The 27,748-nt window shown below is 37.3% G+C and overlaps 2 protein-coding genes across 4 annotated transcripts; both read right to left on the bottom strand.

Moving 5' to 3' along the window:
- Window positions 1–366: 366 nt before the first annotated feature.
- zgc:66479 (uncharacterized) lies at window positions 367–6,878 on the bottom strand. Of its 2 annotated transcripts, none has more exons than XM_004546264.3 (5): window positions 6,393–6,878; window positions 4,478–4,965; window positions 4,017–4,080; window positions 2,051–3,065; window positions 367–1,915 (listed from the first exon to the last, which is right to left on the bottom strand). In XM_004546264.3, coding segments are annotated over exons 1-5 (1,848 nt in total). In that variant the 5' UTR covers window positions 6,672–6,878; the 3' UTR covers window positions 367–1,913. The 2 variants fall into 2 exon arrangements, with proteins under 2 accessions (XP_004546321.2, XP_004546322.2); XM_004546265.3 differs by having other exon boundaries at window positions 4,478–4,962.
- Window positions 6,879–8,403: 1,525 nt separating this feature from the next.
- LOC101471538 (immunoglobulin-like and fibronectin type III domain-containing protein 1) lies at window positions 8,404–27,319 on the bottom strand. Of its 2 annotated transcripts, none has more exons than XM_076878118.1 (27): window positions 27,188–27,319; window positions 26,618–26,693; window positions 25,282–25,341; window positions 22,733–22,855; window positions 22,479–22,618; window positions 22,252–22,351; window positions 21,931–21,973; window positions 21,624–21,795; window positions 20,130–20,334; window positions 19,492–19,764; window positions 19,122–19,382; window positions 18,579–18,683; window positions 18,317–18,469; window positions 17,403–17,525; window positions 17,120–17,236; window positions 16,534–16,658; window positions 15,037–15,178; window positions 14,610–14,903; window positions 14,077–14,373; window positions 10,806–10,985; window positions 10,545–10,673; window positions 10,132–10,440; window positions 9,775–9,860; window positions 9,476–9,668; window positions 9,085–9,381; window positions 8,672–8,998; window positions 8,404–8,563 (listed from the first exon to the last, which is right to left on the bottom strand). In XM_076878118.1, the coding sequence occupies exons 2-27, from the start codon at window positions 26,661–26,663 to the stop codon at window positions 8,559–8,561; spliced, it is 4,305 nt and encodes a 1,434-aa protein (XP_076734233.1). In that variant the 5' UTR covers window positions 26,664–26,693; window positions 27,188–27,319; the 3' UTR covers window positions 8,404–8,558. The 2 variants fall into 2 exon arrangements, with proteins under 2 accessions (XP_076734233.1, XP_076734234.1); XM_076878119.1 differs by having other exon boundaries at window positions 20,130–20,331.
- Window positions 27,320–27,748: the final 429 nt, after the last annotated feature.

Here is a 27,748-nt window from a genome sequence, read left to right as displayed (position 1 = left end):
ACATAGATAATATTTGATAGCAGCATAACTTATTGTAATAAGGTTCATAGGTTTCTGGACAATGAGGCATTTATTAGAATTTTTCCTCGGTAAACCTGCACAATGGGTTTTATATCAAACAATCAAAATGTTATTGCAGGGCAAACTTTTAGTTTTAATTCAAGTAATTTAACTAAAGTACTGCATTAACTCTTTTAGAATTACAGCCTTTTTCATATATAATATTCCATTTTTAGAGGCTCCTGTGTTGTGGTGTACAGAGACAAAATTATAAAAAAAAATGTGTAACTGTTTAAGATAATAAACAGACTGAGGTGTTCCTGGCGACCATGGCGACACAACAGCAATTAATCAAGTATACAGAAGTGAAAGAACCAGAGTTTATTTTACAAACATAATTGTTATACTGATAATAAACACAACCTTTAAAAAAAAGTGTGCTCTAGGTTCGTTTTATTTCGTTTTTTTGTAAAAATGCACAGTAAAAATCACTTCTTGGAAACATATTTCACATTTGTAAAATATGAATACACATATTTGTAATTTCCTGAAAAAAAATTAAGAAAAAAAGACATTTGAGATACTAAAATATTTTGCTCTAAGGTTACACTCACTTTAGCAACAATATTTTTGATTATTGGAAAACTCACATTATTTGAAATCATGTTTCTTGCTTTGTTTCTGTTGCTAAACATGTTAATACCGCCATTTGTTCCTCCCTCAATTCATCTTTGCTGTCAGTGTGCTGCAGAAAAACACTTAAATCTGAAAACTACATCAACATTATTATAAAGCTAAGCTTTCGTCAAAAGATATTTTTAGATGATGTATAAAATGAGTCGCCTCTTGGCTTTGTGGACAACTTGTTCTCTAGTTGGTGTGACTGATGCTTTGAATGACATGTGAATACTTCTGCTGTCCTAAAAATGTAACTTAAGCACAGTGCAGGCTCCAACCCCTCATATGCAGAACACTTTGTCCCTGAGGTGCATCATTAAGCTTTTTTTCTAAAGTTGCATAGTCTTTCTATGATTGTTTGTTAAAGACACACAACATTTATTAACATATGATTAATTAAAAAGCAGCAGAGTAATGACAGAGTAATAACCTTTTGACCTCCCTGTATCTCACAATACCACCAGTGTGTTCTGTCTGGCTGGAATTGTAATCAGTTAAAAAGTGCAAATAAAATGATAATAACCAAATCTATAGAGCAAGCACAGCTCTAGTTATTAAACACTAAAAAACAAACATGTCTTTAAAGAGTAAAAAAAAGTTTAATAAACTTTGCCATACCTTTAAAAAAACACTCTTATTAATTCAGTTATTGCATATTATTGATTTTCTACCATTTTTCTTGTAGTTTTTTTCCCCTGTGTAAACAACATCAGGGACACAATGAATTACAGAACTGTAATTGTTGTTTCTCGTGATACATTTCAGGCAGTGACAAAAAGCAGCACACTTTGTCACCAAGACAGGTATTACTTATGGCTTCAAGGTCACAGCTTATGCACTGGCTTCTTGTTATTTCATTAACAGCTTGGTAGAAAATAGTGTAAATTGTTATGACAAGTGGAATTTATTTTCTTTAAAAAACATAATCATTTGATGGGTTAAGGCTTGTTAGACTGTTATTGGCAGGTAAACCCTGAATGACTCATTTCCTTACAAAAACGAGCCATGTTAGATTTTGAGGTACAGGTTTCAGCTCTGCATGTTGATGGAATTTTCGATTAGGTGTGCCTTTCAGAAAGCAAATGAGTAATGCACCTCGACAACAGCGATCAATAACTCTTTCTAACAGTATTTTTTATATTGCAGACAGTGGTGGAAGTCGGAGAAAGCTCCTGTTTTTCTTGATGGATAGGTCCATAGCATAAAAGAATGAAATTTCTTCCTGGTGGTATGCACTCTGTAAAAACATTAAAAAGAAGATATTAGAATGGATATATCAGTAAACACATTTTAGTAAGGCAGAATAGTCAATTAATAACTTGGATTGATAATCAAGTCATTATTTATGAAAAAAAAGAAAGTGAAATCTTACATTTGTCTTCTGGCAAAGCATCAAATTCTAAAAACTCCTCTTCTTCATCAGCCTCCTGTGGGTCCTCTGCACCATGGTTCTCCTCTTCATCTGCTGCTTCCTGCTGTTCGTCCTCTACTTCTGACACTTCTTCCTCTACATCTGGTTGTTCTGCCTCAAGCACTGCCTTCCAAAGCTGCTCCTCTTCTCCAGATGGTACGTGTTCTTCTGACTTCTCCCTTTCATCGTCTTCCGACTCCTCTTTCTCCAACACCGTCTCATCCTCATCTCTTGCTTTGAGGCTCTCATCTTGGACTGTTGAGTCGTCCTCACCTTTCTCTCTTTCAGGTGCCTCCTCTTCATCGCCTTTCCGGTTCTCGTCTTCAGGCATCTGCTCTTGAGCATTGGGTCCCTCCTCTTCTGTCAGTGTTGTGTGTCCCTTCTCTTCTTCTGATACAGTAACAGACTTCTCTTGTTTTGCATCATCTTCCTCTACTGCCTCTGCCTGCTGTGTAGGAACAGTTTCCTCTGTCGCAGACTCCACCTTTTCAACAGGAGCTGTATCTTGTGTATTTAGTTCTTCTGGCTCATCAGACTCTGCCTCTTCTTCCTCTTGGGTGGATGTAACTTTTTCATCAGCGGTGGGAAGAGTCTCTTCTTCTTCTGATTCAGCTGGTGCAGCTACCTCTTCCTCTCCAGCTGCTATGGGTGTCTCTTCTTCAGTGTCTATGTCTTCTACTTTTTCAGTTCCTAAGGCTTCTTCTTCTTCTTCCTCCTCCTCCTCCTCCTCCTCCTCTTCTTCTTCCTCCTCGTCAGTTTCTACATTTTCTACTTTTTGTTCACTGCCCAAGGCTTCTTCTTCAGTTTCTACAGTTTCTACTCTTTTTTCAGCTTCTACAGGTGTTTCTTCTTCTTCTTCTTCACTTCCTGCAGCTTCCTCTTCCTCTTTGGTTTCCGCCTCTTCTTCAGTTGTAGGAATTGTTTCTCCCTCTGTCTTTTCCAGAGGCTTGGTCTCAGGTTTCGTTTCTGCCACAGACTAAGATAAGCAAAGTCATATCAAATAACTGGAGCAAAATATTTACTATTCAGCTATGTAGGCATCTACGTAGGTATCTCAGTGAATGTGACGTGATTAACTGACATACAAAACAGGAAACTGCACCACACGAGTGTAAATGCTGATGTAAATCCATTGGGGAATCCATGCCAGGCAATTAGCTTCTTCAAATTAATGTGATGAAAATGTTATTATGGTTCCTAATGGGCACACTGTGAACGGAAATAGTAAAGAGGCCATGTGTGGTGACAGCATGTGTGTTAAGCCATGTCAAGCATGTTCTGCCATTGAAATGTAATCTAATTAAATGCGATAGCTTAAAAATGTTCTTTCAGTACATATTTAATAACTAATAAATCTAACATATAGTCCTAGATATCTGATTGTATTCCAAGTTGTTATTTATTTTCCTTTTAAAGATAAATCTGGTCTAGCCTGGTTAATCTGATTCTAATGACTGATTTATTTAGAGAGCTATTAGGCCATATTTTTCTTACCTAATCATGAGTTCTCAGGTTCTTGTGGCAGGTTTAAAAAAGTTTAAGGTTTAAGAATCATGTAAATATCACATGTCACATGCAGCTGTACTATATGAATAAACATCAACAAACTTAAAGTAAAAATATTATTAGACGGACTGAATAAAGCAAAACAAAATGATGATTTAATAGATTTGACTGTCAGGACTAAAAGGGTTGTGCTTAACACACAAATATCAAAATTAGATAAAATATTACATCAGCAGGGGCCCTCACATTTGATCTGTTTATTTGCCATTTAACATTAATTTGACCTGACTGCTAAGATCATGATTTGCTACCTTTTTTCCATTTTATTTTTTTCCATTTTGCATTTAATTAATAAGATCACCCAATGGGCTTCTTTGTTATTACGGGCTGCTAAGTTCTGATCCTCCAGACTGTGACGTACCACATTAAGTTCCTGTACTCTGGCCTGATGAAGCCACTGCGACTGCTCATGTTCAAACAACTCTCTGAAAGACAGAAGACAGAATAAATTTCTCTTATGATCTTGTGGTCATTATTTTGTACCTTCATGAAGCTTTACTCACAAAACATACCGCTAGTTTTATTACAACACTTCTATTTCAAAGCTCAAATGACAATAATAGCATGTGAGCCACGTTCTCTTGATGGTTATGTAAGCTTCAAAGACTTTTCAGCTTTAAAACTTATGAATACAAAAGAAATATTTACATAGATCATGGCAAACTCACAGTGTGATAAAGAGGCCTACCAACTCTGGTCTAGAGTAACACAGAGTTGCAGACAGTGGCAGCCAACAGGGCTTTGGCAAAGACAACATAAAATCATGGGTGAGAGGAGGCAAGTTATTTCCTCCACTGCTCTTTTTCCCACTCCACCACCTACCTGACAGTAGTCATTTCGACCACGCTAGCCTTCAACTGAGTCTGGTAGGCGTCTAGCTGGTCCTTCAGTCTGAGCATCACAGCAGCCTGTCTATCCAGGGCGGCACTCACTGTGGCAATCTCTCCAACTTTCTCCTCCAGCTTAGATTCTGCTTCTTCCAGGCCGCCTGTCAAGATGTCGACCTTCTGGGCTAGCTCACCAGTCAGTGTGGCTAAAACCTCCACCTTCATTTTAACATCTTCAAACTCCTCACTCTTTCCTTTCAACATGGTCTGCAGCTGGCTCAGTTGCTCCAGAGACACTGTGGCTTGTTGCATCTCTGCCAGGCGGGTTTTCATCTCTGTGTGGAGTGACAGCACCTGAGCGGGGAGGTCTGATGTCTTGAGCTGTTCGGCTGTAGCTAAGGCCATACCCACCTGCTTCTGGGCCAGTGAATAGGACTCCTCAAGGGCATTAAGTCGGGCCTCCACGTTGTCCGAAATATGCTGCTGCAACAAGACACAGGAATGACACAGAGTCAAGCTAAGGGACTATTATCCTCACTTATTTTTATGATTGATAGACTCTTAACTGTCACTGGACAACAATTATGCTTATTGGGAAAAGATTTTGTTACTATTAAAGGGACGGAAACACCAAGGACAGTTTTTTGTTAATTTTCTTTTACCTTTATTTGCATTGCATTGTTTGCTTAGATTCTGTATAATATAGTATAATATAATATAACAAATGCTTGGGGGAAGGAAATATGTAGCCACACCAAAATCTCATCATTAACAGGCGTGATCATGAACAAGCCATTTAGGAAATCTCACTTAACAGAGATGAACCTCAGATCTTTGATTTATTTGCAGTTATGCTAAAACTGTCTTTTTTGCATTCTTTATAACCTTTTCTGGATTCTTCATTAAGCTTTCTCCTTACAACATCCTGAAGCATTTCACATTTGTGAGCGACAGAACAATTTACCACTCATACAGAAAATATTTGCCGAACAAGACTGAGCTAGCTGAAATGTTCTTGTGCAAAGTTTCTGCAACCCTGTCTTTTCTGAATAGAAGAAATACTTAAGGGAAGGAAATACAGATATACTTAATACTTCTTGGAATACCATGAATTGAATTTGAAACACATGGAAGAAGACTAAAATACTGAACATGGCAGTCATGAACTACTATTTACTGTGATATAACAGGTTAATTTCATTCATGGTAATGTGTTTAACTATAAATATAATTATCTCTTATATAAAGTGTGTCCTTTCAGATTTATAGACAGACACACACAACATCGCTCTCTCTGCTTTTCTACAGTCTTTCAGATTGCCTGCAAAGAGCCTCTGAGCTGGTGTTCAGTATCAAAATCACAGACTAAATTTAGCCTTGGCTCATTACTGCCTTGTTTATTATTATTTTGGCAGCATCTTCAGCACAGCTTTGGGGGCATATTCTTGACTGGTATTACAATACAGAATTTTCCACAGAACCTAGAGACTAAAAGAGATCTATTTTACATTTGAGTCATTGGTACAGGCATTTGTAGGTCACGAATAATCCTCATTACAAACGTCAGCAGCTGTGTGGATGTTAGAAATAGCAGCGTTTTGTACTCACTCCAGTGAGGCTGTTGGCATGTGGAAATCTGATAGAGGCCTGCAGCTAACTTTCCTTACTTGCAACTGACAACGTGTGCTGGAGCATTTTATTTTATTTTTTCTGTGTGTGTGTGTGTGTGTGTGTGTGTGTGTGTGTGTGTGTGTGTGTGTGTGTGTGTGTGTACAGAGTTTTTTTTTTTATTCTAATCTCGTGAAAATATGGTTCACAAGATTGGTTGTTCATTATAAATATTGGCTATCAATAAGTGCATCTGGTGCTTTTGGTGGCTTGCAGTTTTAGGTGACTGGATATATTCTTACCTTGTTGCCAGACTGTCGCATTTCTTCGTGGGAGGATTGTAGTTTCACTATCTTCATCTGTATGCCCATGAGATTGTCTGTTAAGTAGGTTAAAGTTTGGTACTGCTGGAAACAGAACCACACTCCGGTGGCACCTCCAATCACAAAAATCAGAAATAAAACCAATAGAAGTGTGTAGTTATTCCCTCCAGGGCGAACTTCTGTCTCCATAACTTCATTTTTGAATATGTTATCTTCATGTTTGTGGTTGTTTTTCGCTTTCCGGTGCTTGGCTGTCATTGCGCTAAAAAGGACACAACGTCCGAATCAGGTAGTGAGGTGATATTCAAGGACCCGGTGGGTAAGCACGCTTGGGCCGTGGTGTGAGCAGTGATTTACTTCGGATGGATCCTTTAAGTTGCGTGGTGCACCGATCGGCCCGGGTTAATCACTCCACAATAAAGCTGCAGCGGGTCGTTGGCGAAGCAGTAGTGAGGGAGGTGTGAGAGGGAGGCGTGAACAGTAGGTAGCGTGGTTGTCCATTCAGGAAGATCAAGGAGGAGCGGAGGGCCGGGCTGCCATCAGGAGTGGCTGAGCCCTGAGTCACGGTGGTTGACTGTCATCTAATGGAAACACTGCACGTCCGCTGATGGAGTGCCGTGCGCTATTTTTTTTACTTCAGAAGCCATAAGTGTAAATGGCAGGTCTGCACGTTTCCACTGTGGACCAGACTCACTCTAGTATTTAACAAAAGGGTGCCATAAGAAAATATTCATTAAGTACAATTAATTTTCTTTTATATTGAAAGTGTAATATAAAATGTTACTTTGGAAAGGCCATGTTCAGTGTCACTCTCTGACTCTGTAAAATTCCCCTTTGCAGTAAAGGTCACCTTCAGTTTCTAAAATGTCAACATTTTCTTGGTCTTTGCTGCTTTGTTTCAGTCTTCCTCGTTAGTTTAAAGGTTCAGCTCCATTTTTGAATGTTATGTTTCCTTTTCAGCTGATACTTCATTTCTACATTTATTTTTGTCCTTCGTGTTGTCTTTTGTCTTCCCGTCTCTCACATTTTCCCCAATAACTATTCTTGTTGTTTTTCTTAGCAGAGCTACTAAACACCCATCCAAACATATGCCTTCAATAATGGTTGACAATTAAAAACTATAGGGAACAGTAAAAACGATTGACATACACTGTTCTCACTTATAACGTATTTTGCAAACACTAACATTACCGCTAACAGGTGGATTTTCCGTTTCGGTGCAGTTAGCCCAACAACAAGGAACCACTTACTTTATCCCTATTTTTTTTGTTAACATAAAACGCATTGTTGCAGCCAGGGACAGTTTACAAAATGATCTTCTTAGAATGATTTTTGGTTTTAGTCTCATTGATTTATTATTATTGGTTATTGGTTCTGTTTCTGGTTTATTAAGCTAATAATAATGATGACGATAACAACAACAACAGTATTAATCTATTAGCCAGCACCAACCAATCCGTTGACATTCTGTACTGACACAAGATGGCACTAAACATCTAAAAACTTAACTGTAAACACTTCTTTCTTAAAGCCATCTTCACCAACAGTATTAAAGCTATGACAGTTTTTGAGAGCATGGCTCCATGGTATAATTTAGCCTTTATACGTATAAATACATATACATGTTTCCTGTCCACTTAAACGTTTCCATCATATTTTTTTTTATTAATTCATTTTACAAAATATGACATAAAGAAATTTTGCCTCACAGTTACCTATCAGGGGATTATATGTGTAGTAAATAATACAATACACATTTCTTTGCGAGGCTTTTTGACAAACGTTCTGATTGTACCACTGCTGTAGTATTTAAAGTGTATGCCTGCAATAAATTATAGCCATCTTTACAAATAACTCTCAAGTATTTGTTCAGATGATTCATCAACTGATCTAATATGTGATGGGTATTCTGCTGGTTACTGGATTAAGGGCTCAACCAAGACTCTTTAAATCATGACCAAAAACAAACAGGAAACCTTGTCGAACCATAAACAAATGTAATTATTTTTTAAATTGTATTTATTTATTTATTTTATTTTAGTACCAATTCAATAAACAAGAGCACAATCTTGCCAATCATCCTGTGCTACACAGTTGATCTTTCAAATAAATGTTGCTCACACCGTACTGGCATCTTCCATGTCTTCACTCTGTGTGAGAGAAAGAGATACAGATTTATTGACCTTTACTATCACCCCCCCCCACCCCCCCAACAACTAACCCTCACCGTAAATACAGCCAGTATATTTTCTTCTCACCTCTGACATTAAGGATGGTGGAGCATTCGGCTCGTCCCAAGCTGTTCTCTGCAATGACGCTGTACTCTCCCATGTCTTTGGGACCCACACGGAGGATTAACATGGTGCAAACTCCACAGGTGTTGGAGATGTAATAGTTGGTATTAGTGTTTAGACTGATGTGATTTCGATACCATGTTATGCGAGGTTTGGGGTTTCCTTTCACTGCACAGCTCATATAGCATTCATAACCTTTGGGTGCAGTGTGCAGCTTCAGTGGAACAATGAAGGATGGGGCACACCGCAAATCACAGTCCTTCATGGTTGGTACACTTACTAGAAACTTTTCTATGAAAGAGCAGACACAGTATTATCATTTTTTTCTTAAAAAGTGAGTATTTGGACTTTATGATTGTTTGAGATGACAAACACACCTTTCTTCTTCTCCACCTCCCAGGTTGGTGACTCAGAGGGTGCAGATATGCCCATGTCATTTTTGGCATAGACCCGGAAATGATATTCCCTTCCATGCATGATATTGCAGACTGTGAACTTGTTATTGAAGAGCCTGTCAGCCACTGTGACCCACGAACGCTTGGTAGAGTCCAGTTTGGACACGGTGTAGTGGAGACGGTCATCACGCTTCTCATCAGGAGAAGGTTCCCAGATTACTGTCACAGTACCAGGCACATTTTCTTCCAGTTCTACTGGTCCAGGTGGTTTTGGATCATCTGCGAACAGTTTTACTTTCATCAGATCCATCAGCTTTTGTTACGAAAAGATGTTGCAAAAGAAAACGAGTATACAATTATAGTTTTATTTTACCTGTGACCCTGACTTCTGCACTTAATGTTTCCTGCCCTACGAGATTTTTCACCAAAATGGAGTAGATGCCGGAATCAGAGCGCTCAGAAGAAGGAATCAGCAACTGGGAGGAGCCATCAGAGTTACTGATTGTGATCCGCTTTGTAACTGGCACATTATCCTTTAGCCAGATAATTGCTGGCCGAGGAGAAGCCTGTTTAAAAAAAGGAATATCTTCAACGTTTTCTTTTATTGCCTCACCCGTTTCGTTTTGCGAAACCATGGTTTGCCTGATTTTAAAACTGAAATATCATTCTCACCTCAAAATTGACTGTGATCCTGACAGAGTTTCCTGCCCGCACAACAAAGAAACTCTTCATCTTGTTGTTTGTGAATCTTGGCCTCACTGTAGTGGTGACAAAATAAATAAATAAATAAATAAATAAATAAAAAACAAAAAAAAAAAAGGTTTTGTACCATATTGTAATTTATCATGGTTCGTAATTGGAATGAACAAAACTATATAAGAAAAGATAAATCATCACAGAAATGTTGTATTCTACCAAGAACGAGTGAATTTTCTGGGGGGGTAAAAAGTTTTATTTAAAACAAAAAAAAATCATTCTTAGCAGCAACAAACCAACAGAATCTGAAATATCTAAGACTTGTTGACATACCTGGTGAAGGCATTGCCAGTACATAGTTGGGCAGCTCCTCGGGCTCACTCTCTCCTCCATCATTAATGGCAATCACTCTTACCCAGTACATGTCCATGGATTTCAGGCCTTTCACACTGAAGGAAGTCATGATGATGGGGGTACTATTACAGCGGGACCATTCGATGCAATCTGCTTGCCGAATCTCAACAAAATACCCTCTTGCTTCATCCTGTATGCCTGGTTTGTCTTCTGGTTTTGTCCAAGTTAGGACCAAGTGGTTGTAGGAGGTTTCTGTCACCTTAAGGCCTATAACTTTACCAGGAGGCTCTGGTGTAGTTCAAACATCAGATATTTAAGTTTTGACTAAGCGATACTTGTTAATACATTTTTTTTTAGTCTTTTGTTTCATGTAGAATAGTTGCAACACTTACTCTTAGGATCTCGTGCAAAAACAAACTCTGAAGGGCTGCTAAATTCACCTGCTCCTGAGAGATTTATGGCAGTAACTCTGAATTCATATTCCATACCCGCAACAACATCCTTCACTGCATATTTCTTTTCTACAAAAGAGTTTACATGGAGAAAGACAGAAAGAGAAGAAGGGAGAAAAACAACAGCAAAAAAGAGTCCTGTTATGCTCTAATGTCATCAGGTCCATCAGATTAAACTGAGGTAAGTTAAAAAATACGCACCTTTTATGAGCTCATCATTGGCATTGACAACAGACCAGAGATTACTTCCCTTCTTTCGTTTCTCCAAAATATAGCCCAAGATACGTGAACCTCCCGTGTTACTTGGAGGAGCCCATGAAAGATTTATACAGTCATCAAAAGCGCTGGCCACTTTTGGAGGTGCTGGAGGGCCAGGGAAGGCTGAAAAATGCAGAAACGAAATAGATTGTGCTGGTAATGGTTACAATCAGAAAAAAAAGAAGCTTTTTTGTTACTTGAGACCAAAATGAAGAAGCAGCCTTGAATCAGAGCACTGTAATTTATGTAGATAAAACAATAACTGTACATATAAACATTAATGTTTTAGCTATGTATGTTCATTTATCAACGTGTACTATGCTGAAATGATTAACATCTAAACTGATAATTGATAAGTTAATTTCATTTACAACACCAGGCTTCACACCTCCTCCAAGGCTAAAAAGGTCTCTTATTTTCATAATGCAGTATATGTATATCATATATGTATATCATCCTATCTAGGTTTCTCTCTCGGTGGTAAACTGTCCCAAAAATTCCTGGCTGTGGACTGTAATCCAGATGGATCCCAAAGTTAAGTTGTGCCAAGCCCCATCACTGGTAAAAAATTTCATGGAAACCTCATAACTTTTTCAGTAATACCACTAACAAACAGACACACAAACAGGTAATCTGAGCCAACTACATATCCTCCTAGACAGAAGTAATGGTTAATAATGAAAAGAGTAGTTGTTTACTGCGCATCACTTGATTCATTAAGAAAGGAGAATATGGCCAGTAAAGCACAGTAGGGGGCAGTAACGCCGCTTTCCTACCGGTTGATGCATTTTGAACCATATTTTGGACATGCCACAGAGAGGCAGAGCAGATCTAAATAATGACGTTTGCTGCTTAGATTAGCTGCATCAGTTTCAGGGTCCTGTTAGCTCGTTGTTACACTGTAGGCGAAGAGTCATTAGTGTTATCAGTTGTAACACCTGCGTTTTCCAGGCTGCTCTGAGGGAAAACAAGCCTCCATTCCCAGAACACCGGCACACAGGGACAAATTCACTGGTAAAATTTGTTGTGGCTGGTTATATGTACCTGTGCCTGTATTTTCTATAATTAACTATAAAATCATTTGCATTGATACAAGCTACTTATGCCACTAAATTATTCCACTAGTATAAACTTGAGTCTTTTAGGACCGGAAACTGATAAAACAGATGCTTGTTTAGCTATCCGTTTTAAGCTAAAGCCTAAGCTATAACTTCATGTGTCATTAAAATTCCTCTATGAAATACAGAAAACAGGCGAGCTTAAGTCCATAGGTGGGAGTAAAGAAGTACAAATACTTCGTTACTGTTTCAGGTATCTGTACTTTACTTGAGTAGGGTTTTTTTTTTGTTACTTTAACTCCCTACTTTTTTAAGTGTCTGTACTTTGTACTCCTTACATTTTCAAAACAGGCTCGTTACTTTTGTTTTAAAGCATTTGGATCGAGTTGTTATTTCGAAAAAACATCAAACCGATTTCAGAGTAAAAACAGAAACAGTCACAGAAACACATCAATGGCAGTTTGTTTATTAATCACCAGAGGATGTAGCGTAAAGAGATATGACGTGTGCCAAAGTCAGGATATTTTTCTTTCTTTTTTGTGTGTGAAAACATCGGAACTGCTGCAGGTGTCTGTAAGTTGCGGTCCTTAAGCATCTAACTCGCCCTACAGAAGATCAGCGAGCATAGAGGGAGTGACGGAGGTAAATTCAAATGCAGCGTTTCTGTAAGCTAAGGAAACACACAAACTGTTTGTGTGCAGTTTAGCAACAAAGTGTGTTGCTAGCTAAAGGTCCGGCTGCTGTATTTCACAGGGAGAGAAAAGAAAGAGAGCTAACTTCACTCAGAGATGGAGAAAGATAAGAAAGACCGGACAGGAGAGAAAGAAGAGAGGTTAGATTAAAGGTAAGGACTGCTCAGTTGTATTGTATAAAGTAGAAATGTAAAGCTTACATTTAAGTCATGTTTTTATATCAGATATTTGGGTCAGTACATGGGATTTTTTTTAATATTGTGAAATGCTGCAAATGAAATTGAGACAGACTAAGTGTTATTTTAAAGGTTGTATGAAAATACTTTGCAGTGTAGTGAATTTAAAGTAAGGAAAAGTGTGTGACTGGTGCACCATGGCTGCGGTTTCATGGTCGGTTTCATGGCCAGAGTAAGGTTAGATCAAGTATAGCAGAGAATTGTAGATGAGTTTTAGCAGATGATGCTTAGATTCATTAACTAAATTCCACCTTCATACCCACTTTATAGAATCTAGAAAAAAGAGCATAAACAGTGTACTGTCAGTGTAGAGCAGTGGTAGGGAACTCCAGGCCACAAGAGCTGGTGTCCTGCAGGTTTTAGAACTCACCCTGGGTCAACACGCCTGAATCCAATGATTAGTTCTTTACCAGGCCTCTGGAGAACTTCAAGACATGTTGAGGAGGTAATTTAGCCATTTAAATCAGCTGTGTTGGATCAAGGACACATCTAAAACCTGTAGGACATCGGCTCTCGAGGCTTGGAATTCCCTGCCCCTGGTCTAGAAGGTGGAAATGAATTTGACTTTGAATCTGAAAAGGACTGAAAAGGCTGGTCATGTGGCTACACTGCCAGGATCATGTTTTATAAATTAAAAAAAAAATGCTTAGTTTTAACAGCTGGTGAGAATAACTGGATTCAGGTGAGGACCATTTCAGGCTTGTCAAAAATGACAAGTCTAGCCAGTATTTCTGCAAAGCTGTACAGACAGATGGTCCAGAGGGACACTTTGAAGTATTTTTCAAGCAGATCTGCAAACAGTAAGTACTTTCTTTGCATTATGCTGTGCAGTGGTTTGTGTGTGTGTTATGTTTTAGCTGTGAGCTATAAGAGAGCGAATGCTTGTTTTAACCGTTTTATAGTTACCCACTGTATAGTTTACCCACTTTGTAGCCTATGTGCCATCATCACATATACACTGTATATATCTTACAAGTAAACTGATTGGGAGATCACATTTGGCTTTTAACTGTATGTCAGCAACCTGAAGTTTTGACTGGCAGATTTTTAAACCTTTTTGAAAACTGGTGACAGTGAGCAGTCACAAGGTCGTCTATTTGGCATTTCATAATGAAAAGCTTCCTTTTCTGTTGAAGACAAATGAATCCCACAATAAAAATCAATATATGAAGTTTGCATTCTGTTATTTCTGTGTGATTGAGCTTGGTGAGTAGTCAGCTTTGCTTACCAAGTGTGCCAGCTTGCATTTCCTCAGTTTCCATAACTTCGCTTGTGCCTTCTGCAGTCACTGCTCGGATGCGGTAACAGTATTTCCGCCCTCGCTCTACGCCTGTGTCTCGGTAACTGGACACACCTGGTATTTCCGCTATTTTCTTCCAGGTGTTTCGCCCCACTTGCTGACGCTCCATTATGTAGTTAATCACTGGGGAGCCACCATCATCCTTTGGAGGGCGCCATCTAAATTCAATACATGTAGCTGAGCTCTCTGTTACCTCTGCAGGACCCAGAGGTGGGGTTGGTTTGTCTGAAATGGCAATAAAGTTTTATAGAAAGTATGGAAATACATTTACAATGTTCATAATAGAGACAGTATTTACGTAGAACTAATAATTACAGGACTTTTTAACAGAAAAACAACTTTGCACAAGTTTTCAAATCAGTTGTCAAATATATTATGAGGGTATGTCAGTCAAGATTTTTACTGCTGTTTGAAACCTATATTTATCTGTTCAGCTTCTGCATTGTCCATAATTCACTCACCAAGCACAATAAGCCGTGAGAGTGCCTCAGTGAAGCCGTGTTCAGTTTTTAGCTTGATCTTGATCTCTCCTGTGTCCTTCCTCTGGCATCTGCTCAGAAGCAACCGGCTTTGGCTTGCAGATTTTTCTATCCTTGTATTGTTGTCATCTTGGAGCTCTTCTCCTTCTCTGAACCACTGAATCTTTATGGGTTTGTGTCCAAGAAAATGCAATTTGAAGATGGCATTGTGCCCCACTTTAACTGTCTTTGGCTCAGTAAAAGCACTGAGGTCTTCAAGGTCAAACCTGGGAGGATCTAAAGAAGTTTTTAGGAGTTGGAGAAGTATTATGTTATCCGTGATCTGCTTCAACATTTCTTTATTAGTATGTCTGTACATTTTCCATTTAAAGTTTGCAAAATGTCATGCTTTAATGAGCAGTTCTCAAACCTTTGACATTTATCATTGCCTCTGTTTTACGGCCATCTGCCTCAAAACGGTATTTTCCAGAGTGCTCTTCCGTGCACTTGCTTATGACCAATTTATGAATTGGCCCATCTTTAGTTATGGAGAAACTTTCATCTTGGAATATCTGATAGGAAAAAGAGCAAACAGTTAAAAGTAAAGAAAAATTAGGCTTTCAAAGGGGGCTTCTTGTCCAGCTGTGTGTGTCTCCCACATGGGCCTAAAGTACTTGAACACTGGCAAAAGATTTGAAGTAAATTAAAGATGAACAGCTGTTCAGTGAAACCGGTGATGATTTTCAGACATCAGTAATGACACTCTTTATTTATTAAATGTCAGTTTTGAGCTTTTAAAAAATTTAAAATACATCAATAAGGAATCAAACTTTAGCGAGGAATGACAGAGTGCTACATTTACATACAGTTAGGTCCATGAGAATTTGGACACTGACAGTGTTTGTAATTTTGCCTCTGTACACCACCAAAGTAGATTTTAAATCAAGATGTAATTTAAGTAGAGACTTCCATCATTAATTTAAGAGGTTCAGCAAAATGTTGCATTATGTTTTGGAATTACTGTTTTTTTTTTGTTTTTTTTGTTTTTTTTTTTATATATAGTCAGCTTATTTCAGATACTCAAAATTAACTACCACAGGTAAAAATATAAGAATAGTTGGATAAATATCCCATCCTATCCTGAAGTTTAGAGGGGTATCACCAAAAGCTGTGTTTCCCACCTAAACTCTTTTAGATGTTTTCAGTCTTATCTGGTGTTCTTGTTCTTCAGCGTAACCAGTGGTTTGCACCTTGTTGCACCTGTCAAATGCAACTTTAACACTTGAAATCAACTCCAGATATTTTATATGCTTAATTTGTCACAGAAAATGTAGGAACAAGCTCCATCTGGCTATGAAACTGCTTGTTAGTGAATTGTCCAAATATCTTTAATCCTCTATAAAGGCTATAGGCAAAGCTACTGCAAAGCTAAAAGTTTGCACTTCAATGCACAGCATTTTGTTAGTCAGTTTGTTGCAAGAGCGAGCTTGCAACAAACTGACTTCATTCAGGAGATGCAAAGACAGAGAAAAGACTAGAACAGACTGGAAAAGAAGGGGATCTAACAGGGATGAACAAGAAGCAAGAACTTTAAATATAAATATAGTACTCAGAGGCTCTCAAGAATCTGAACACAAGGACAGTATCTCAGAATTCTAAAGAACTAAACAAGTCTCAGGACAATCACAGTGTTTGCCAAAAAAATGTAACTGTCCAAATACATATGACCCTAATGCTACTTTAAAAAAAAAAAAAAATTATTTTGTTGCTGTTACAATGGACCTGTTTTCTTTTTTTTCTCAGTTATGAATTCGTTAGGCATGGTATGACAATTTATTGATCCACTGTCACAGTAACTTGGGTGTGTGGGTGAACACAGAACTGTACCAGAACAGAAATATAACATGTATATGTTTGTTTGACTAACCTGTTTGCCATCTCTGAACCAGGCTCCTTCACAGTCTTCACTGCTAAGCTTACATGTTAACTCAGCGATCTCATTGATGATCGCACTGACATCAGTCAAACCACAGATGAACTGAACCCCTGGATCTAAGAACAGTTAAAATGATTTTTGGAAAATCTTGGACATGAAGTGTGACACCAGTCAATACACTTTAATGGATTTTGGATATTGGTAGATGAAATAAATTATAAATGTATAATCTTACAACAACAAGTCTTTTCTATCTGTAGATCAGTTTAGTTTAGTTTAATATAATAGTTTTATTTTATTTTTTTCTTTTCCATCCACAAATAAATAGCTGAAACTTTAATGTTTCTTTCACTATCTATCAACAAGTTCAGAATGTTGTTCAGGTATGTTTATGCGGGTAAAGGTAGTCATGTCTGTGTTAATAAGACAGAAATACAGTGGAATAATTCAGCTAATTGAGTTTTACATGTTTAAGTGTTAATCAGTTTAGTTAAACAGATTATTAATTAAAAAAAACATCAAAAAACAAAAAAGAAAAACCCTTCTGGTTTAGAAGAATTCTTTGTCTCCAACTTACCAACCACCAAATCTTCGATCGGAGGGGCGTGTCTTTTACGCCTCATATGTGTTGAAGATTCAGTCTCATCCTCAGTCTCGTCACACCTAATGTCGTCTTTCAGACTTGCACTTTCACCTTTAAAACACAAATCTTCTCTCAGCTAGAAGAGTTCTTTCAAAATCATACCATATATGGTTTTAAGCAAAACATATATCCAGGAATATATCCTTGAGTTTCCTCATGGAGGAAATTGAATCATACAAATTCCCCTTGCAATGCCACACTAATTGTGCTCCCTTACCATCGAGTGCATCCTTTGGCTTTTGGTCTTGCTTTGGAGAAATTGTGTGCTTGTCCTGGTCAGTAGCGTCTTCATCCTCATCATAGCAACTTGATTCATTTTCACTTGCTAGTTCTTTTGGATCTGTGTCAGGTATTACATGCACAACTTTATCCAGTGAATTTTTAAGTAATAATTTTGATGTTGATTTTGTTCTGCTGCATTTTATTTTCTTTGATTAATTAAGAAAAATATAATTTAAAAAGTGCTAAGGGACATCTTTCTGAATTTTTACACTATTGAAGATAAAGCTTCTATGCTAACTGTGTCATTTGAAGCTTTGACAGCAATTCTCATGGTGCAATATCACTTAAACTTAAACTGTTTTACAATAATAATTCACGACTATAATTTACAAGTGCAAATAGAAATGGCCCAAAACTTTGTAAGGGTTTGAAACAAAAGTCTCAGATACATATTGGTTACATTTTATTAAAAAAATACAAATGAAAGAAAATGCATTTTGTAATTCAATATTGCACAAAAACTGACAATAATAAAGCAATAAACAGTTTTTCCATCTGTACATCAGTGTATTGGGGTTGCTGTGGCTCAAGAGGAAAGTTGATGCTTAGATTCCTGGCTGCTCCACTCTGCATGATGGGTAACATACTGAACTCCAAGTTGCGATCTGATGTATTAATCAGATTATGAATGTGTGTGAATGTTAGGTACAAAACATCAGGTGCAGGAAAAAGTGCCTGTATGAATGGGTGGGAATAGGTAAATGGGGCATGCTGTATAAAGTGCTTTGAGTGCTTAAGTGCAGTTGAAAAGTGTTTTATAATTTATATCTACATATTTATATCTAATACACATAAGTATAAATCTTGAATAAGATATAGTGCATTTTCATGCAGTCATTCAGCCCTTACCAGATGTTTGTTGTTTCCATTGGACTTTCTTTCTTTTCATTTGTTTTTTGACAGACCCAGTGGAGTTATTGTTTCTATCAGATTCCCCCAGCTCTTGTTGACTAATGGTAAGCATTTGAGACTGGTCTGCATCCATAAATTTGTCAGTTGACTCTGGACAGACACAAAACAAGATTAAAGGTCAAAATATTTATTTACATATTTAGACTTTTCGGTCTATAACAAGGGAATGGACACACGTACTGCTTTGTATGTTTCTTACCAATTACTCTGATTTCTGAGTCACGACTTTGTTTTAAGTATTTTGATTTAGTTGCATGTCCAGTGAAGTTCTTAGTCTCCTCAGAATAATCTTCTTGATTTTCACCTACCAGTTAGAAATAAAAAAAAAGGTGATTTTTTTAAAGTCGAAAGTCTTTTAAAAATATTTGTTTTTCAGAGAAGATTTCATTTCCAGCCTGCACCAGTACCAGTAAGCAACTATGTCATACCATGGCTTATAGTTGGGTAACCAAATATTAGCCAGGAACGACACAAGTTAATACACTCTGTTAATCTTTTGAAATAAGTAGCAGTAAGCGTGCATGTTTTATCATCAGCACAGTTTTAGCCACACTGCCTATTCACTGCAGTGCTGGTAGTAGAAATGCTTTGGTAAGACGTGAAGGGTGAGACAGAATATGGGACTGATAGGAGTGATAGGACAGTTTAATGGAGTTAATTTTAAGGAGATAATAGATTTTGTTGAGTTTTTGCTCCAAAGGACAGGGAGGGTACTGGCAGAGTCAGAAATACATGTTTTTACCTTGTCCAGTAACTTTACTGTATTTTCCACCTGTGCTTAAGATTAAAGTCAGTTCTTCTAATGCCAGTTCTTCTAAAGATAGTTTGTCGGTTATATGTACTGCTCCGTATTTTGCATTTACTTCTGCCAAGAGCTTCTCCATCTCCCCTTGTATTTTTAGTTGCTGCTCTTGGGCCACTTTCTCAATGTCAGTCCGTGCTCCACGAGCCACAGTAGTTTTACGGGGTCTCCTCTCACCACCAGGTGCAGGATTACTGTCAGCTTAAAAGTTAGAAGTACAACGTAATTAGTTATCTAATAATAATAGTAATAATAATAATGATGATAATATGAAAATAGCAATGGTTAAGGTAATGTTATACAGTGATACCTTCCACAACCAACCAGGCATTGCAGGATGTATTGCCAACCACAGCGGAATAGATGCCTTTGTCCAGCATCTGGCAGTCCTTGATGAGGAGCCTATGGATGAGTTTGTGGTCTGACATAGTTAAATTATATTTTTCTCCATCCTCCAGGATGTTGCCTTTGCCCATCCATGTGATGTTAGGTAGCGGGTGTGTCAGGACACACTCAAACAAAGCATCCTCCCTTTCTTCAGCTTTAATCTCTTGAATTTTGATCACAAAGTCGACTTTGGAAACTACAAAAAAGTAAAATATTATATTCATGTGATTTTCTTTTTGATATAATATATGTATCATCAGTGTTGGTCATCTTCTATTCAATTAGAGAATGTAGAGAACATTGCAAGACTATTATTTGGACATGATTGTGTGCTTCAGTACATTCAGTGTCAGCTGTTAAAGTTATGTTACTGGATAAATATAATGGCTACTGTCTGCTTATGGGCTAGTCAGTAAATTTTTACAAGCTTTAGCATATGCACATTTGTTTAAAGTCGAATGTACAACAAAAACAATATGCAAATGCCCAAATGCTTATGTTCTGAAGACTCTTTTTTTTTTTTTTTTTCCAGGTCTAGCCATAGCTGGTTTTTAAACCTACATTTAAACTCTGCAGGGAGTATGAACTTTTCAGGATCCATTTGAGGCAGCCCTGCATTTCGAAGGTTGGCCTCTTGAATATCCCCCTTACAAAGCTCTGTGTCCTTTTGCATCAGGCCATCAATAGAGAAATTCGTTGTCCTTCCAACACTCTTTAGACTGTGTTTCCCTGTTTCATTTTCATCATAGGGAATTATATCATCCTGCTAGGTACACAGAAAAAAAGAACCTTCATGTCATGATGAATAGCAATGTGGTATAATGATACGACTTCTATAAAAATTGAAAAGTACACTGTGCTGGAAGCACTCTTTCATCAAGGACTACGGAACTTTATGATTGCATGTATTATGCGTTTTTAATGAAAGTCAAAATTATCAACATTTTTCAGTTGTTTTGAAATCACAGCTCCAGCGTATTTCTGACTCATTTACTGCTTTGTATATTACTTACAGTACTTACACACAGTACAGGAATCAGCAAATTGATATCTGACCTGGATTGTTGGTTACTATTTTAGGAAATTAATACAAGCATTTTTTTTTTTTTTCCTTTTTTGGTCCTAAATGAAGAGATCTCAGAAGTGAAAGGAATGCAGTTAATAATATGAACACTTAAAAAGATGATATATGCCTATGGCTAAGTGTATACACTCACTTTAGTAGGTAATGATGTTTGGCCCTTGGTTAATGCAAAGTTTAACAATAGAAAATCGGAAAAAGGTTACTTCTTCTGATGAGTCTCAATTTCTGCTGCAGTATTCAGATGGTATAGGATCAGATTTTCAAAGCATGAGAGCACTGATTCATGTTGTTCAGGCCGGTAATGGTGTGAAGGGGGCATTTTCTTGGTGTACTTTGGGGCTCTTAGTACAAATGAGCCATTCTTTAAATGCTACAACCTACCACGTCCATACCTTTATGACTGCAGTTTACCACTCTTTTAACATCTGATTCTAGCAGCATAACAGGCTTTGTCACAAAGCACGGATCATCTCAGCCTGGTTTCTTGAACATGACAGTGAATTCACTTTACTCAAATGGCCTCCAAAGTCACCTGATGTCAATCCAATAGACAACCTTTGAGATGTGGTGGAATGGGAGCTTTGTTTCATGGGTGTGCAGCCCGAAAAAATGTGCAGCAACTCCAATGCTATATAATCTCTGAGGAATGTCTGCAGCATGCTGTTGATTCTATGTCATGAATAATTCAGAGGGTACAATGGGCTCCAACCTGATACTAGTAAGGTACCTAATAAAGTGGCTATTGAGTGTAGTTAATAGTTATTCTGCTGATGTCATATTTGCATTTGAACTATCAACATATTGTTGCAATGCACAGTATGAGCTTGGTGAGTATTCAGAAAGTGCTTCATCAGCAGCTGAGTCAAATAATAATTGCACTCCATGACTGACACCTCAAGAATTTACTTATTAATTCTGAGTTTTAGAGATTAAGATATCGTATCCAGTGTGAGAGTTGGGTGTTTTTATACCTTCCTCTTATTTTGTGATTTCTCCTTCTTCTTTTCATCCAGTTTCTTGAGAATCAAATGTAAGTCTTTAACACCAAATTCTGAACAGATGCGCTCATAGTCGTTCCGGTCAGCTTTTAACATGGCATCCCAGAACCTTTCATCAGATTCTCCATCTGCTCTCTCTACTTTACTGAAGATAACAGGAAAATATTAAATGTAATGTATTTAACTGTCAAAAAAAAGGATCAGTTAGGGAATTAATCCTTATATACTCCTGCAGAAATGTCCTCTTTTAAAAAGTATTTTAATAGGTTACAGTTCTTACCTCTTCTTCAGCAGTTTTCTGAAATCTGCTGGATTTGTTGAAGCTGAAAACAGCAAATGAAATTCAAGTTTTATTTAAATAAATACCAGTTTAAAAACACATTGAGTCCTATATCATTTTTGTAATAAAAAAATAACAGAACTAGGCTCTTAGACCTACAGTGTTTGTCTTGTTTTTCAGTGTCTGTCATTATAAGCTTAAATAATAAGAAATGTTAAAATCTACAAGAGCACTCCACCAATAGAAAAACTCTTCCAAATGCACACTAAAAGAAAGAAAGTACAGAATCCTCTTTAAAAGTATTTAATGGGCAAGACTTACCCTCAGTCACAGTTAATGTTGTTGTGCAGACAGCTTTTCCATATTCGTTTGCAGCAAAGCATTTGTATGTATCTGTTTCTGCAACAGACACTTTGTGAATCTGGAAATATTCATTTATGTGTCAATTCACATACAAATACATTATAGATCAATACATTCATGAGAAAAAAAACAGTATCAGTACTAAATACTTCAAGATCATCATGTGGAATAATTTATTCACTCACCTCTAATATATGCTCCTCAGTTAATTCATCATATTTAGTCTGAAATTTTTCCTTATCTGAAAGAGTTCCCTTAGCTCTTCTCCATGACACATCTGGTTTTGGATCCCCTGTCACCACAGCCTTGAAAACAGCTAATTTTCCTAAAAGACATGTCTTCTGTTTAATAATGTGAAAGATATTGCTGAAACCAAAAGCAACAATATCTTTCACTAATGGATCAGTTTTAATGGTCAGTTATAATTTAAAGCACCCACCTTTCTCAATAGTTACTGCCACTGGTTTACACTGGAAATCAGGGGTGCTTTTTCCCTCTGGCATGTTTACTAAATACTGCGTGATCATCACTCCAGAGGTCTTAGATCTCTTCCGAATAGCAGCTAAACAAAATGGGGGGGAAAAATAAGAAACTGAGTTAATCATAAGAATTAATCATGAGTTTGCTGGTTTTGATTGAACTAAACGGATTTCTTTTTTGCTACCAGCAGATGTCAGAAATGTCAAACATTTTCCCAGTGACAATTAGTGTGTTGACAGCAACAGTAACTTTGCAAATGGAAAGTACAGTGCATAAATCTTACTGCTTTTGATTCCAGGTTTAGTTTTCAGTTTTTCTAAGTTATACCAGCTCTAGTAGCACGTAGGGTAATCAATTTATGTTCCTTAATTTTGGAGATGTGAATAGTACAAAATCTTGTCTGTCGGCTATGGTTCACGGTAACATCTATCGCTTGAAAAAGAACATGATGTTTTTCTTGGATATCTTAAATGTGTATTGCTTTAGAATGGTACTTTACATGGTAATTAGGACAAAAAAAAAAACTCTTAGAAAACACCAGTTTCACAAAGCTGAAGGCAATGTCCATACCCTTTTTTTTTTTTTTTTTTTTTTTTTTTTTTTTTTTTTTTTTCTTTAACATGACTAACATCCAAAATTTAAATATCTTACATGTTGAATTCCCCTCACTGTCCACTTTATTAGGTAAACCTTTTAAACTCCAGCGTGGATCCTCTTTTGCTTTCAAAAGTGACTTAATTCTTTGTGACATAGATTCAACAAGCTGCTGTACACATTACCCTTGGATCTATAATGATATGATAACAGCACACAATTGCTGCAAATTTGTTGATTGAACATCCATGATGTGAATCTTCCCATATGGAAAAGAGATATATAGATATATAGATAGAGATATATCTCTATCTATATATCTATATATCTATCTTATAAAGTTTGTATCTGTCATGTGTGAAAAGCATATATGAGTGAAAACAGATATAAGATACTTGAAAAATTATATAATGAAACTTGTATGTTTTGGATACTTACTAAAACAATGTATGAAAGTAATGAGAAAGTGGCCACTTTCATGAGTAATCACATAAGTTTTTACTATTTCTTTTCCATATGGGTTCCATTCGACCATATCCCAGAGTTCCTCTTTTGGACTGGGATCTGGTGACTGTGGAGGCCATTTGAATACGATGAACTCATTGTCTTTTTTCAAGAAATCTGTTTGAGATGACTTGAGCTTTGTGACATGGTGCATCATCCTGCTAGAAGCTGGAGGCTGTGGGATCGACATGGTCAGCAAGAATTCTCAGATTGGCTGTGGCCTTTAAATGATGCTCAGTTGATACTAAAGGGCCCACAGTGTGCCAAGAAAATGTCCTCCACAGCACATACAGTACCATCCGAGTCTCATTGGAGAAGCACGTCTTCAGCTGTCCTATGTTGATGAGCCAGTCTGATTTGTAGCCTCAGTTTCTTGTTCTTAGCTGACAGGAGTTTCACCCAATGTAGTCCTCTTGCTGCTGTAGCCCATCTGCTTTAAGGTGCAATGGTTTTTGCCTTCAGAGATATTCTTATACATACCTTAGCTGTAACAATGGCTTGAAGCAGTCTAGCCATTCTCATTTGACCTCTGGCATCAACAAAGCATTTTCACCAAAAGTACTGCTGCTCACTGGATATATTCTTTTTCAGACCATTCTCTGTAAACCCTATACAACCCTGGTTGTGTGGAGAAAATCCCAGTAGCTCATCAATTTCTGAAATACTCAGGCCAGTCTTTTCTTCCTCATTCCAATGCTTGGTTTATGAAGTGACCATGTCTACATGCCTAATTGCATTGAGTTGCTGCCATGTGATTGACTGATTAGATATTTGCATGAACAAGCAGTTGGAAAAGTGTACCTAACAAAGTGGCTGATAAGTGTATATAACATTCAGAAAAGCTTGATATATGGTATGTTCGGCAATTTCAATATAAAATAGTGACCCAGACAATTTATCGTCAAAAAAAATGTGCAGTGTGAATCTCTTCACAGTCAAATGTCAGCTTCAGCTCACATTCTGTACTAGACTATGGACTAATTCACTCAGTCATTTAAAATTCAGGCCATGAATGAATTCTGTGATCCTCTGCCTCCCTGCTTGGCAGCTGAACATTTCTTTATCAGGTTTTGAATGTTCAAAGACAAAGGATCACACAGGAGTCAGTAAAGAACAACATTAATCCAGGGATTAATGATTATTATGACAAGGACAGAAATAGGAGAGCTGCCACCCAATCAAACATGTCACTGCTTTGACAAGGTAGTTTTTCAGGTTATCAATACAAAGGTAAAACAGGTCACAAACAGACACAGCATTCAGTAATGCCTAATGTATTATTCATTGTTTTTTCCATTATTCAGCATAATGGCTCTTTCTCAGTATTATGTTGATACGGCACTCCAATGCATTGCAACCTCAAAAAACAGTAAGTTTGTCCGACAGAAAATAAAACAGTGTTCATTTCACCTGTCTTGTTTCCAGACACCTCATTAAAACGCTGAATATATTGATGAACAAGGGAGAAACCTGGGTGAAAAGAAATTACATTAGATCAGTCTCAAATACACGAGGGAATGCTGGTTTATGCTTGTAGGACAGTAGGTGGTATACATATGAAATTGTAAAAAGGAGCTGAAGACATAGTAAGGCATAATGTGGAAAAGGAAAACTCTTAAATGCCTGAATAAAACTCTAAGAGAGTTACAGTAAAAGGCAGCAGACAGGTGACTTTAATCCAGGGATGTTTTCTTCTCATCCTCAGTTTCAAGCCTTAGAGAACAGACTTTTAGTTAACTGGCTAAATGTCTTTAAGTTCTTAATTTAAATTCTTAGTTCATTTTATAACTTAACGGAGAAACTGCTCTATGTAGCTTGTGGGTAGTTCCAGTGTTTTCATATGTGACACCACCTGGTAACAGTGCAAGAAAGTTGTGAACACAACATCGACATATTATTTAAGTTTTGTTTCTTGCCACCTGAAAATCCAATAATTGCTTTCCTTCAGTTCTCTTTCTGTTCTGTACCAACTCCTGAGGGAAATATCTGGCTCTTTAGCTGCTAAATGTTCCCCTATGTTCACCACCTATTCACTGATTGTGTCTGTCTGTTATTTGGTGCTAAGCAGGGCTTGTCCAGGGGTTTTCCTCTAGTTTTTCTATTATTGTCTTGAAGTCTAAGCATTACTCATTTTGCTTACAAATTTCAAAGTGTTTTTAAAGCCATAAATCTATCAGTAGGTACACCATATGGTGGTTTTCTACCTTCTTAATTGTTTATTTGACTGTAGCAATATGTTATGTTTTGGCAGGATTAGTGACAGCTCATTTCCCACCACTTTTGGTGATTAATTAACTTGTGCACAGTTTGCTATATATGAGACAGTAATTAAGTTTGCCTGTGTCAAAGATTAATGTAGGCTTTTATAACAGATAGTCGGTGCCAAATAGTTTTGCCCCAAAGGCCTACTTTATTGTCAAAGCATTCACTCAGGATATAAAAATACATTTTTTCTTCTATATAATGCTTTTGGAGAATTTTTAATAATACAACACAGCCTTGAATATTCCTGGCTGAAGTGAGGGCCTAAATCTGGCAAGGATTAAGCTTGTAAATAATTCAACAAATATTTAATTCTTTAGATACAATAAAGCCATCTCTTACACTTGGAACATTTTATCTATTGCAAAAATAATACCAAGAGAATATGACGGCAAATTGTGCCTAATAGTGATTGATATTTTTCTTCTTAAGAAGCATACATGTAATGCAAAACGAAAGAGTAGTAAGAATTGTAGTCCTTTACATTGTCTGTTTGCAGTGGTCCCCGTGCTCTTCCCTCTTTTCCACATTTTGGCAAGAGTTAACTGTCAAAAGGCGACCTAGAAATAGAAAGTGAATATGATTAATGCAACAGTAGAGTGTTATTTTGCATAATGTTTGATTTGATAAGCAAGGATAATCCAGTGCATTTCTTTAAACTCGTGAGCCTAAACGCATTATATTAAGGGATACTGTAGGGAAAATACCCAGTTAACATTTTCTGGGCATTGCTTTACAAGTGATGACAGCTTATGTTATGAGGAAGATGATGCTTTTGCATATATTATAAAAGCACGCCAAAAAACAAAACAAACAAACAATAAAAGAAAACAAACAAATATTGAAAACCATCTCTCTGATCCACTGTTCTTCAGTAGAAACCTAATACTCCTCTGGAGGGCATCCTCTAAATACCCAACTTGTTTAGCTTCTGTCAGTTCATAAACTGAAATCCACTTGGATATAATAAAGATGTGAAGGTTAACCTGTGGTCAGGATGTAGCTTTGGTCACACACAGTCTCAAACAGACAAACAGAGAAAAGGGTGTTTTACCTGTGTACCGCTCTGTGTTCACTCCCACTGAGACTGGTTTATAGATGCGTTATAAACTTGCTGCCTCCTCGTTTTCACTGGATATTAAATCCTTTGGGGGTAAAATGTTTGATTTTCCTGTCTGCAAGCTTGTGCCTAGGTAGTGACTGTCAAAGAGAGGCTTCTTCTGATTAGGCAGATGGATGCTCAGAGCGGGTGGGTTATTATTAAGAGGGAGTGGGTGGAGGGAGCGGGGGAGCTGGTGGGTCAATGGATGAGGTAAGGCAGGATGAATAGCCGAGAGGGAAGGGCTACCAATGACAAGTTAGTGGTGAAGTTTATCTCTCACTGCGGTAATTACTGATGACAGCACACTCATCTTTCACAGAACAGCTGCTGACAAGAAAATGATTGGTGAGTTCATTTTGTTTGTGTAGTCTCTGATTCTTACAGATACACACACCTGTAACTGTCACAGTGAAAGTATCAGTGGGGATTTTAATTCCAGTTAAGTAATTGTTCAAAATGTATTTTACTGGCTTTTTTAAAGAAACAGATTTCAGTTTGAGCTATCATCACAGG

Source organism: Maylandia zebra, linkage group LG20 (assembly GCF_041146795.1).
Source record: "Maylandia zebra isolate NMK-2024a linkage group LG20, Mzebra_GT3a, whole genome shotgun sequence".
NCBI lineage: Eukaryota > Metazoa > Chordata > Actinopteri > Cichliformes > Cichlidae > Maylandia > Maylandia zebra.
The sequence above is the reverse complement of the archived record's forward strand: the minus strand, read 5'-3'. Positions and strand labels throughout refer to the sequence as shown.